The 13,593-nt window shown below is 39.3% G+C and overlaps 1 protein-coding gene across 1 annotated transcript; it reads left to right on the top strand.

The window, feature by feature from the left end:
• The first annotated feature begins 1,627 nt into the window (after positions 1–1,627).
• Positions 1,628–9,280, top strand: LOC131319422 (phragmoplastin interacting protein 1). The gene is made up of 4 exons (XM_058349653.1): positions 1,628–2,353; positions 3,275–3,446; positions 7,986–8,032; positions 8,112–9,280. Exons 1-4 carry the CDS (start codon positions 1,755–1,757, stop codon positions 8,683–8,685), a joined length of 1,392 nt encoding a protein of 463 aa, XP_058205636.1. The 5' UTR covers positions 1,628–1,754; the 3' UTR covers positions 8,686–9,280.
• Positions 9,281–13,593: the final 4,313 nt, after the last annotated feature.

Below are 13,593 nucleotides of genomic sequence, written 5' to 3'. Positions count from 1 at the left end.
TTTTAGGTTAAGTTGTTTTAGGGTTAAAGTGTGGAGTTTTTTCCCCCCCTTAATTACACCTCATCCTTTATATTATTTCACTTTAGCCCATTGAATTTAGTTTTGGAATATTTTTTTGGGTCTCCTTTCTTAAAAAAGTAGAAGATTTAGGACTAGTATATAACAAAAATAAGGAAAAAAATCTAGCGATGGCAAGACTATATAAGTTGGGGATAATTTTTTTAAATACATATAATAATTGCAATTTCTAAAATTCTTGTCGTGGCGGTCGTCGCCACTATACCCCCTGGTTCCATTCTTGATACTACACCTTGTAAGACAAGAAATTGAAATGAAATGCGGGTGGGAACAGAAGGACTACTAGTGAAATTTCTATTTCAATTAGTATGTTGAAGTTGTTTGGAAGGAAGCAGAACTGCAAACGAGCCAAGTCGAGCTTTAAATTGTTCGAGGCAATCTGATCTAGCTCCTCCCGAGAAAAGTGCCAAGGCTGGCCAAGAAGGAAAGTGGGTAAGGATTCATAGGAAAGGCAAAGGTAAGTTCAGCTCGTCCAAAACTAGTCTTGCTCAAGCACGAGTCGAGCCAAAATAATTGAGCTCGAGCTCTGCTCATTTAGTTAGTGTTTGAACTCGGTTCGTTAACTAATGAACCTCTAAAATTAGCCGAGTTTGGCTTGTTCACTAAACGAGTTTGGAACTCGAGCTCGACTCGTTTATTCACAGGCTAAGCTGAGCTGAGCCCATAACAAACCTAACCTCGAACCCCTCACAAATGACTCGATTGGTTTGCAGCTTTAGAAGGACGATGATAGTCACAAAGGTGGCACGCTGGAAGCTTGAAACCTAAATAGGGCTGTAAACGAACCGAATCGAGCCGAACCCTATTAAGTTCGGCTCGGGTTCGTTAAGGTATGAGTTCGGCTCGGGTTCGGCTCGAGTTCGATTCGAGCTTGAACAACTTGGCTCGAGTTCGGCTCGTTAAAATTTTTCAAGGCTCGGGTTTGGCTCAGTTGGGTTTGTTAAGATACTAGTCTGGCTAGAGTTCAGCTCGGATTTTGCTCGGGTTCGATTCGAACTTGAACATCTTGGCTCGAGTTTGGCTCGTTAAACGCAAATGAATCAAGCCGAGCCGAATCTAAGCTCGAATTGAGCTCGTCAAGACTCAGGTTTGATTCGGCTCAGCTCATTAAACTCAAGCGAACCCAAATTCTCTCATTGATCGTATAGAATTTGGGAGAAAAATAAGTATTGAATTATATATACAACCTTAAAATTTTTACATTTACAAATAGACCCCTATTGAATTATTAATTAAATTTAAGTATAGGTTCGCGAACCTAATCGAGCTGAATACCGTTAGGCTCAGGTTCGGCTCATTTACAGAACGAGCCTAGAATTGAGGTTCAGGTTCAGTTCGTTTAGCAGAGGAATCAAACTCGAACGAGCTCTTACCGAACTGAGCCTCGAACAGTTCGCGAATGACTCAGTTCATTTACAGCCCTAAACCTAAATGAAAGTGTAAAGCAATTGATGAAACCGAATTACGGAGACCATAGTAAAACCAAGCTAAAACTAGAAGAACCAAGGGTGTTATTTATACCTGGTTAGAATGGTGGAACGGCGTCGCGCACTGACTTCGTCTTCGCCAAGGAGAAGGTTTTGGGGTTTTACATCATACCCTGCATTCTTCAACCCCGAAGAAACAAACCACACCCACAACAACCCCCCACCCCCCCCCCCCCCCCCCCTCGAAAAATGGTGTTATCGAACAAAAAGCTAAAGCAGAACCTCAGAGACTCTGTGGCCGAATCATTAACGGCATCGGAGGGAGCTCAGAAGGACCGGACCAAATCACAGCCCCAACACTCTCTCACATCCCTCCTGGGCTCCGCAACTCGGAAACCCAGGTTGTCCAAGAGAGAGAAACGCAGAAAAACCCCATCTTTGGGAGAGAAACGATCAGAAACCACCCACTCTTCACAGGGTCTAGAGGTTGTGCAGAGAGTTGTTGAAATTGGTGATGATTCAGAGAATGAGAATGGCAATGAGAAGAAGAAGAAGAAGAAACGGAAGATAGATGAGGCGGGGTTGGAGAGCGGTGGGTCGGAGTCGGTAGAGAATGTGGTGGCAAAGAAGTCAAAGAAGAAGAAGCTGGAGAGAGAGGAGGCCGGGTTGGAGAGTGGCGGGTCGGGGTTGGTAGAGAGTGGAGTGGCGAAGAAGTCGAAAAAGAAGAAGAAGGAGAAGAAAAAGAAGAAGAAGAAGAAGGATGAGAATGGGGGAGTGAAGGAGGGTGAGAAGAGTGCAAACGGAGTGAGTGAATTGGGTGGGATGGAAAGTATTATGGCGAGTGATGGGTATGCTTCTTGTTTTTCTTTTTGTTTGTATGCTTATGCTTCGGTAGTAGTGTTCATTTTGTGATGTGCTTGTTCTGATGCATTGATTTGGTTGATTGGTTCTGTTTCTATCAAACTGCTTGTTTTTTTACTTTTGTGTGAAATGGTTCTGTGTTATCACGGATTTGGTACGAACGGTCCAAAACATTGTGTACACTTTCCTTCCAATACGTTTAAGTTAGCGATCCAAAGCGAACCCCAATGACTTTCCCAAAAAAATCTACTTGTAAGGTAAAAAGTCTACCGAGAATGGAATTTTGGTGAGGAAATGTAAAAAATTTGGTCATTATGTTCCTAAAATGTGTGAATAATTTTGCAAAATAACACTTAGTGATATCACTTGGAAGGATAACTTCTTATTCTCTTACCCATAGAAGCCTACCCCCACTAACGCGTACTAAGTTTTCGTTCTCGTTCCTCATAGTCATAGTAGTACGATCCGTGTTCCAGGTAACCTAGAAATGGTTGAATTTGTTTCGTTTTGGTGCTTCCCCCCTCCCAAAAGAATTGACTTAGTTGTTTGATACCAGTTGTGGAAGGGGTTCAAGGACTTCATCTAGTTATTTCTCGAGTAGCATTAGTTTTTCACTACGAAATTTGGACAGATAAGATGCAAGTAAGAACTCTAAGCTTTGAATGCTCACTCCCAGTTGCAAGTAGAATATTGGAAGTCGAAAGCATAGATGCTATGAGGAACCTCTTTCTCTTCTTTACTTGCATATGTTTTCATAGGAACCAAGTTGGGGCATATAAATATGGTGAATTTTCTTTGGAGGATATTCAAGGTGATTTTAATGTGCTTTATTACGTTACAACAATAGCCAATAGTATTGGCTTTTTAGCTTTTCATTGGTTTCAAGTGTTGGGTTCTTTTTTTCACAGTCAAGAAATTACGGAGGTTGCTACAAAAGTTTACGTTGGAGGAATTCCATACTACTCGACCGAGGATGATATCCGGAGCTACTTTGAAAGTTGTGGTACCATAACTGAAGTTGATTGCATGAAATTTCCTGAGAGTGGGAAGTTCAGAGGAATAGCCATTATCAACTTCAAGGTAGGTACCTATGTATGCTAGTTTTGAATTTTAGTTGTGCTTGTTTTGTTTATTTATCTAAGATTCACGTGGAAAATGTTGGTTAACACACTTCACAACCCTTTCGAAGTGAGATTGCTTTATAGGTGAAATGGGTTTGTAGTTAGTTTACTTTTCCATAGACGTGTGTTGGTGAGCTTCCTGTGTATGTTGGTGTGTATATATTTGCTGTGGATGGGGTGTTCTCGGGATGACCAATATCACAAATTTGACATTGAACTTTCGAAGTCTTTGTTTCAATAAGCATAATGCAATTATGTTGTACATTGTTTACATTTTGAATGTGTGGGTGGGTGGTTTGGGCATGTATCTGTGTCCTGCTTTTCTTTACTGTATTTGTCTTAGAGGGGTTTCTTTTGGAAAGAACTGTCACCAATAGTACCTGTTGGACATAGAAGCTTCTAACTAGATATCCTATGTCAAAGCTTCTGGGGGTATAGAAGCGATTCAGGCCTTAGTTTCTTGTCACATGTAAGGATTTATAGAAGTCTTCTACTCCTGGTAATCTTTGGAGTTTGGGCTCTTAAGTCATCCCCTTGATCTCTAATATCATTGTACTTGGTGGCTTTTGCTTTTGAGTGGCAAAGTGAAGCAAGGGTTTCATTATTTCCTAAACCTTGTGTTCACCTTGGCAAGGATTTGTCCCCCCTTTTTTTGAAACCGGGGGCATGTGCCGCCCCCGGTTTAAAATTTTTTTTTTTCCACCAATGGATTAGGCACTTATCGGTATCCAAACAACTTGATTTTTCACACATAGGAGGGAAAGATAGCGATTGAAAAGATGAATGGTTTAGATCATTTAAAATAAATAAATAAATAAAACTCAATTGCTTTCATTTAAAGACCACATGAGAATTGAAACAAACCTTTGTTACTTTTCAACAAAAATAAAAAAAAAGACCAGGACAGAATCTAACTTTACGCTTAATCTTCTGTTTCATATTTTTACCAAAAATGTACAAGAATACAAATGGATTCCCATTATATAGTGCCACCCCCCAATCTAAATCCTGGCTCTACCACTAAACCCCGGTGCTTATTTTGTAGCTCTCCCACTTGGAGGAACTTTCTCCTGTTGTGAACCGATTTGTTCTTAAGTTATGGTGACTTTCCATCTTGTGCACTATTCTTGTCGTAACAAGTGATTGGTGGAACTAATATGAGGTGAACTCAAGGTTTAGGAAGTGAAGCAAACATTGAAAAAAATAGTAGATGTACCTTACCAAGTGACAAAATGACCAATATCATCAAATAGGACATGCACTATTGTAAACAACATATCTGATATGCCAAGTACCATAGTTTGAAGTCCAAAAAGGTAGAACACCAATAACCATACTGACAAAAAGAACATACTATGCTTCCATCAAAAGTAAACTTTAAAGTTTGAATGTTTAGCTATAGAATTAGAAACATGATAAAGTAATAGTAGGTTAATTGTGGTCTAATTGAAGGAAGTGTTGCAGAGGAGTCAATTCAGTCAAAGGAAAGGCCAATGTAGTTGAAGAGGAGAAGAAGAGCCAGTGGAAGATTGTATTAGACGATTAGGAATTTTTCTAAAAGCTGTTATCTGGTGCTTTTATCTCATTAAAAGTTTTGATCTGGTGCGTTGGATCTCAATCAGAGGTAGATAGACTTTAAAAAATGGACAGCTCTGATTAAATACACAAAATTCTTATCTTAGAGTTAATGGTTAAGCGCGCGCTTCATGCGCCTTGGGCTTAGTTCCGAAGCGCGCGCTTTTTGCGCTTCGCTTCTGCACATTGAAGCCCCACACCTGCGCCTCGCTCTACTTCGCTCTTAAGCGCACTTTTTAAATCACTGGGTGAAAGAATAACCAATATGAGGTGGCACAACATTTAGAGTAGAACATCTCTCTTAGGAAATAAGTGATGTGTGGTAGAGCAGCACCAAATGGGGCAACCTTCAAGCAATAATATTCGTTAAAGATAATTAACTCAAAATTGGAAACCATACTCCCAAGTGGACCAAGCCTGTATCTCCAAAGTACTTTTTTTCCTTTCCCCACACAAGCACCACATGAGGCATCATAGCACCACCATCCCGGGTTTCTTCCTCATATCATCTTTTGTCATTTCCAATAATTTCAACAGCTGAATCTTGCATTACCTAGGAACCTTAAAATGGGCCAGAATTAATTCCTTATCTCCCAACCGTCACTTTACAGAGCACTATTAGTAAACACAAATTTTTGGGGGATATTATGTTCGAGCGTTTCACAATCATGATAGATGCTTTCAGGATGAAAAAGAAGGCTCAATACAGCGATGTGGGACATGCAAAGTAAGATTTTGGTTGTTGTTTAGAGAAGACAGTCATACATTTGGAGGCCAATAGCAAGTGGTGGTTAAGGTTGAGCTTGGGTGGCTGGATCTTTCGTGGGGAACAACTACCATGTACAGCAGTTGCTTTGTTCTTCCATGCATAAATCTTCTTATTCCACCACATAGCAGTCCTCTCCTTGGATTTGTGAATGAGTTACATGGTCAGTGGTTTTGTTCAGGCTAGCCCAGAAAGTATCCCACTCTTCATTGTAACTTGCTAGCTCACGTTCTTCCTCGTAGAGCAGATACCTATTCCCTCTGTTCAGCTATATTTTTTGTGTACTTAGTGAAAAATTTCAGACATGGCAAAGAAGGATATTTCGGTTATATTTGCATGGGTCCTTTGTCTCAAGCATCACGTCGTTTTCTCAGGCTCTTTTGGTTGACGAACTTAAATAAACAAGGTGTCCATATTAGCAGCAAACATTCTGCCAGTGTTCAATTCTCAACCTTTTGTTTCTGCGTCCATTCATCACGTTTACTGGAAATTTACGATGGTTTTTTATCGTCTTCATTTTGGGTGTTAAACAACTGTAAGAGATGATTGGAAATTTACGATGTTTTTTTATCATCTTCCTTTTGGGTGTTAAACAGCTGTAAGAGATGATTAGTAGTCATTATAGCATATTTACCATTATTAGAGTTCCTAAGTGCAAATAATTGCAACGTGTGTTTACTGGCCTTGTTTTCTGTCTCCGTTCACGTTGGCATGTGTTGCTTTCACACGATCTCCCTCTTCGGTTTAAGGACACCATTACAAGAGATGATCAGTTGATGACATACCATTTTTGCAATAGGCGATTAGCCATGTATGAACAAGTGTGATCTGTGATTCTGTGTGACAATGGTCAACATCCTTTGACCTTGGTTTCTAGTAGAAGGAACATCTATACTATAATGAGTTATGATTCAAATAGGGGCCTTATCCCAATAACCTAAAAGACTTTTGGTTGAGCTCAATAATGGATACTGGAAACACCATTCATAGGTTCACTAACTCTCCCGACATAAAACTATGAATAGTTTATGCTAAATCAATGTCCATTGACTGTGAGCCAAAAAGGAGGCTTTATCTTTCTTTTTTTTTGGTCAAACGGAAATTTAAAAGGAGGCTTTATCATCTGGAGGAAAAAAAAAATGTTGGTTGAGGTGAATAATTGTTACTGAAAGCGTGTCTGGGGAAGAAAAATTCACTATGGAAGTAATCTTTTTGAAGCTACGCTGTCTTTAAGGTGCACTAACTCACCTTAATATATAACAGTGGAAGGTTTATGCTTCTCTTGGCTTCTAATGGCCCGGAGTCTTCTGACCATGTTAGTAGTTCATGTTTGTTGTAGAACTTGGCATTCATCCCTCACATAACTTTTTGAAGTACATAAGACGGATTTTTAGGTCTTTTCTTCTGTCGCACTGTTGAACCTTGATCTATTTGCGAAGAATCAGCTATACTTGTAACTTGGCAGCCCCCTGGTAGAGGAGTGTCCTTAATGTTGTCTTTTACCAAAGTAATTTTGGTTTATCCTAAATTGTAGACTTTATTTTCATAGCTCTAGTTTTGATTCCTTAATTGTTACTCCTATCTTTTGTAATTTGCTTTTGTGCCTTTGCCATAAGGTGGCATTGTGGAGGCCTATTTGAGTTGCTAGTCTACAAGGTCCTTAACTCCTTGTGGCCTATGTAGATGGAAATGGAAAGAAGATTGGAATAAAATATGGTTGGTAATTAGAGGCATGATTATTTGGGGTAATAAGGTTTAGACACATCCCTGCAATGTCAGCTATCAGTGAATGACAAGATTTCAATTTTAGTTGCAGCATAAGTTTCTTCCTATCCCCAAAGTCCAAACCAAAAAACAGAAAGAAAAAGAAAAGGAAAATATTAAGGCAAAACAATATCAGCCTTCCTTTTAGTCCAGGTCCATCCAAACTCTCAACTCTCTTCAAAATGTTGGGATTCCATTGGTTGGATTAAAATGAGGGAGTGAGGGAGACCTGAAGGCTCTTCAAGAAAAAGAAAGAAGGGAGATCTGAAGGATTCACTCGAGTTGGGAATTTTTATTTTTTTGCCTGGAGTTCTACATTTGTTTCATTCAAAATAACTCACTGGAGTTCTTGTGGGCTTGATAGTTGATTTTGTTCATGTATTCCTTTTGCAGACTGGAGCTGCAGCCAAAAGAGCCTTGGACTATGATGGATCTGACATGTGAGTAATAAACAAAAACATTTTATTACTAGCATTTTAACTTCCCTGCTCATGCTTACGAAAACTCAATCTTGTGCAGGGGTGGACTATTCTTGAAAATCCAGCCCTACAAGTCAACTAAACCTAAAAAAGCTTCGAATTTCGCCCCAGCAATCATGAAAGGTTACAATAGGATCTATGTTGGAAATCTATCATGGGAGATAACTGAAGATGAACTGAAGAAACTTTTCTCGGGTTGCAATATTTCTGCTATTCGATTTGGCAAAGACAAGGAAACAGGTGAGTTCCGAGGTTATGCCCATGTGGATTTCGTGGATAGTCTCTCTCTAAACATGGCATTGAATTTGGATCAATACATTGTTTGTGGGAGACCTGTGGGAATAAGATGTGCAGTTCCAAAGAAAGCAACGGAAAGCAAATCCAAATCTATGTCATTATCTAAGGAAGCTGATACCAATTCCAAATCTATGCCACCACCTAAGGAAGCTGAGACCGTGGAACCAGAACCCAAGGAAGCCGAGAATCCGGGGATGGCCGCTGTTAGTGGAAAGATAAGGAGAAGAACTTGCTATGAATGTGGTGAAAAAGGCCATCTTTCAACGTCTTGCCCAAAGAAACAACCTGCTGACTTAACAAATAGCAGTGCTACTTAGGTTCTGTTTGTTTTGACCTATTTTTTTTTCGGTAACATGTTTTCCTGGATTCGGGTGTCTTTTTTTTTTCTTTTTTCTTTTCCTTTTTTCTTTTCCAGCAAGTTTTTGTTTGGTGCTGCTATTGGTACATACAATATGTACATACAATGTACATATAGATTTTGTGGGCCCCAATTCGGGTCCCACAAAGATGATCCGAACCGCTTATTATTTTTAAAACATCTTTTTATGGAGCCCTGTAAAAAATCAGCTCAACCCGATATTGGTAAGGATTTTTTCTGAATTTGTAGGGGTGAAACTAAGCAGTTAAGTAGTTTCGCCTCCACAAATTAAGAAAAAATCCTTACCGATATCGGGTTGTGCTGATTTTTTACAGGGTTCCATAAAAAAATGTCTGAAAAATAATTGGTGGTTTGAATTATCTTTTTGGGACCCGAGGTGGGCCCCACAAAACTAATATGTACATAATATGTACATTTCACATGTACCCCTAGCATTTTTGTTTTTGTTTTTCTCGGAGCAAAGGTTTCAGGTGTCTGGTGCACTTAATTGGTGTAATGACAATTCGGAAGGTAAAATATTTTTTACAGCTAAACAACTTACGGAGCTGCTTTTCTGCTGCTTTTTATCACTAGAATTGCACGGAAGACTAGAAGTACAAACCGAATATGATTTTGAGCATCTGCTGCTTTTTATCACTAGAATTGTGCGAAGGACTAGAAGTACAAACCGAATATGATTTAAAGCATTGAATTTTTTTGTACCAACTCCATTTCACATTCTTCATTTTTGTCTCTAAATAACTTTTCTCCAAAATTTTCTTTTAGTTCATTGAGTTCTAAATTTTAAGTAAATATATTCAATATTGGACTCATTTTAAATGGATTGTTGATATCTTTTTAGTGGTACCAATTGTATAAGAATTGGATGTATAATGTTAAAGACATGTATGTTTTACGGATTTTTTTAACAGAAAGTAAGAAATATATTATTGGGATTACAAAAAGATACTCCTAGAATGGAGATTTTGAAAAGAGAGAAATGGAGGTGTCATTTTGGTGGGAAAGTCTCCGTGTATGAACATAATGATTTTTTTATTTTATTTTTTTGATAGGGGGATATAATGAAAATTGAGTCTCCGTTTTAAAACCTCAAATAGATTACGGGTTGTAAGAGCATATCCGCAATGGAAATAATCAAAACCAATAACCAAAATGTGTCACGTCAGTATTTAATTATCTATTTAGTCAATAATCAAACTTAACAACTTCTACCTTCATATTGGCTATTTTTGCATCCCTAACCAAAAAAATCCCCACAATACACAATGCACATTTGTCCAATTGCAAACGAGTTTCAATCACGCACCCGACCACACCAAATTATTTGTCTCAATGAGACGATTCCAATGTGAGGTGTTTTTGAGTTATTGAGTTTTGAGTTTGGTTATTGAGTTTTGGTTATTGGTAAAAGTTATTAAGTTTGGTTATGGAATTGGTGGAATTTTGTTATTTACTAAAAGACTTGTAACATTGCTTATTATAATGTGGGATGTTTTTTGAGCATTGTTGTTAAATTTGTTTATCCATACCTATTTGCTTATTACAATGGAGATGCTCTAATGACTTGATTCTGGAAAATAGAGTTTTTTTTTTTTTTTTGTGCCTTTGCCAAATTTGCCAATTGCCATCAGACCCCACTAAACGACAACAAACTCACACTTGTATGTCCATTTACTTCCAATTTAGTTCAGTTTCAACACTATTTCCTTGTCTCAGATCACCTTGCGTGCATCCCTCATTCTTACCGTTCTTCACACAGCCATTTCACATAATTATGCATGGGGTGAGGTGACCGAAGAGTTACTAACAAATGAAGTTGAATATAAGATCTTAAGAAAGAGCAAGCCAGAAAGAGAGGAGTTTCGTGAGCTTCTCTCTCTACCCAAGAGAGAGGAAAGCCCTCTTCTCCATTTTTCTATTTTCCCTCAACCATCCCCACCGCACACACACACCCGGGCTCTCCACCTCTTTCCTTCTCGTTTTCTTCCCTTCTCCTCATTTTCTACCTCCATGGTTGTGAGATGGTCGAGACGCTCTTTTTAGGGCCCGATTGGTTGGGGTAAGGAAGGTGGATGAGCTAATGAGGGGATGACGAGTTGTTGGGATATTTTTGCCTTGGTTTGGTAAACAAAAGTATACCCAGATTAATTAAATCATCACCAACACTGTTGCGACTAAATAATACCTACTAGGGGTATTTTTATTTATGAATGGATTTTGAGTGTTATTAATTAGTAAGGGCGGATGAGGTCCTCCTCATCCCCTCCCCCGACATTTCAACTACAAAATAACCTTATCCCCCGTTTTATCCCTCATCCAAATCAACTACTATTTTATCCCTCTTTTTTAATACTTCATCCTAACTAACCACTTTTTTTTATCCGCCCTTCATAAAAGTTGCATCAATGTGGGTCCACCATCCATAAATAATACCCTCTAATATCTTGTCCCCTCTCCATAAATAATACCTCCAAAACTCATCTCACATCCAATTGGGCCCTTAGGGAGAGTAGATCTCCCACGCTCCCAATTATATTTGGACTAGAGACCCAGATTTGAAGTTCCAAATATGGGTTTTGGCTCTTGAATCGACCGGACGACAGTATTCCTAAGCTCTCCAACGACGACAGTGAAGGCGTCAAGATGCAAATCCAGTGGTGATATGCGGCAGGAACGTGATCCAGTGGCGATCCTCCACCCACCTCCCTAAGCGGAGTGTTGGGTCCGACATCGGAGCTGGGCGACTTTTCCTTCTTCTTTTTTTGGGGTAAAACAACTTGAAATTGACAAAGAGGCTAACCAAATATACAGCCTACAAGGGGCATACCCCAAGAGGAGAAAAAGAAAATCAAAAGGAAAAGAACAGACAATTTGTCTTTGCCAAACGGCTACATGAAGATAAATGAGACTCGATGTTTTCAACCCATCTTTCAAGAGGGAGGGAAAACATACGACAAGATAAGAAATATAGAACCCTGGATAACATAGGGCTGTGAGGTGGACAGACTCCACTCCAAAGTATCGTGTGCCGGATAAGCTGTCCAACTAGTCATATAAATGACCCAACCAAATGATACGAGCAGTACTTGTGCATCCTTCAACCTGGGGCAGTACCCATATACTACAGGATAATCTGGGCGGCACCCAATTGTAGCAGTAGAACCTGGCAGCCTTCCACATTCCAACTAGAACAATATTCAGTATGGATAAGTTCAACCGGTATACTGGAAATCCAAGGGACATCCCCCCTTAGATAAGCAAAATGATAATAGGAGCATGTAAGCATGATGAGTTCAACACGGCCTCCAACACAGTAGCAGATGTAAAGTAGCATAACAAAATAGACTTTCCAAAACCTACGCCTCATAGCAGCACACATGGCCTGAGCAATTAGCAAGAATGCCAGCCGACAAAATATAGGCATACACATAACAAATACAAGAAGCAACTAGTCACTATGCAAAGGACATCCCCCTCTGCGAAGGGAGATCCCGACGACAGCCCATGTTGGTTAGGCATATACTACATATTGAAACACTCAAAATTCTATACAAACTTCCTAAGATGATGACTAGAGCAGTGCATCATAGACAGAGCAAAACAAATAACCAGAAAAATTATGTTCTAAGACTGTACGGAACAACCACTAATTGCATGCATTTCAGAGTACGTAACAAGGAAGGCTGCATCAAGACAACACTCCATAGGTATGCCTGTAAGAGACAAGGCACACACAAGTCCTGACCAAACTTGTCAAATAAAGAAGAAGGAACCAGTGCTCCCAAAATAGAACACAACCAAATTTCCTTGATTGCAAAATAATAGAAAATTAGGGGAATTAGAAGAAGCCTTCCCTGGCAGAAGGTAGAAGTGCTAGAGACTGAGAATCCTAATGGCAGCTATGTATGTTCACACCTACAACTCCTTTGGAACCTCACTCCTTCTATTTCATTCTCAAATCTGCCATTGGATGGTTACGTCCTTCCTCCCTCTACTCTCCCTCACATGATACCTTCCTTTACATATTACCCCCACTCTAAAGAAATGTAGAGGCTCAACCACTCGCTTATAAGGTTTTTTTTTTTTTTGGTAAAAAAGCTTGAAATAGAAGGTTACACTCAATATGGTGGAAGATATTGGAGTAACTCTCATATGTTGAGCCTAAAAATGTTATGCTAAACTCCAGCTAGGTAGATGTCCAGGAACAATTGTAGCAATTGTAACAATACTTTCAACAAGCACAAGTACAATCACAGTCACACATGCACATTATAATCCATGCAACATATATGATTATTCCATAGTTATGCCCCATTCTCTAATAAATCTAGTATCATGTGAGCCTTTGGGCAATTTGGGCAGTGACAGTAGTCTACCCTTAACCATGTTATAGATTTTGTGAACTACTACTTTCCAGGTGCTAGTTTTAGTTTGAAACTTCCTCATTTTACTCTTAATCTAAAGGTGATACACTGTAACAGTGAATACCAATCTAGTAAGAACATTCTTAAGGGATTTTCCCCTAAAATTGGAGAAGTGAGTAATCCAGGCTGCCCGAGACTAGGGGGACCGCCTCTCATCAAATTTTGCTAGCATAGCATTCCAAACCTGTGTGGAGAACACACAATTAAAGAACAAATGATCATGGTTTTCACTACCTTGGCAGAAGCTGCATTGAGAATTAGATTTAATCCCAAAAAGAACTAATCTATCCTCAGTGGAAAGCCTACCCTGGATGGCAAGCCATGTAATGAAGCTGCATTTTGGGAAATGGCCAGAAAACCAAACAGCCTTATGCCAAGTTACTTTGGGAAATGGTTCTCTCAATTCCTCCCATAGAGAGGCA

Source organism: Rhododendron vialii, chromosome 3a (genome assembly GCF_030253575.1).
Source record: "Rhododendron vialii isolate Sample 1 chromosome 3a, ASM3025357v1".
Taxonomy (NCBI): domain Eukaryota; kingdom Viridiplantae; phylum Streptophyta; class Magnoliopsida; order Ericales; family Ericaceae; genus Rhododendron; species Rhododendron vialii.
Note: the sequence above shows the minus strand (reverse complement) of the source record. Positions and strands in the feature narration are given on the sequence as shown.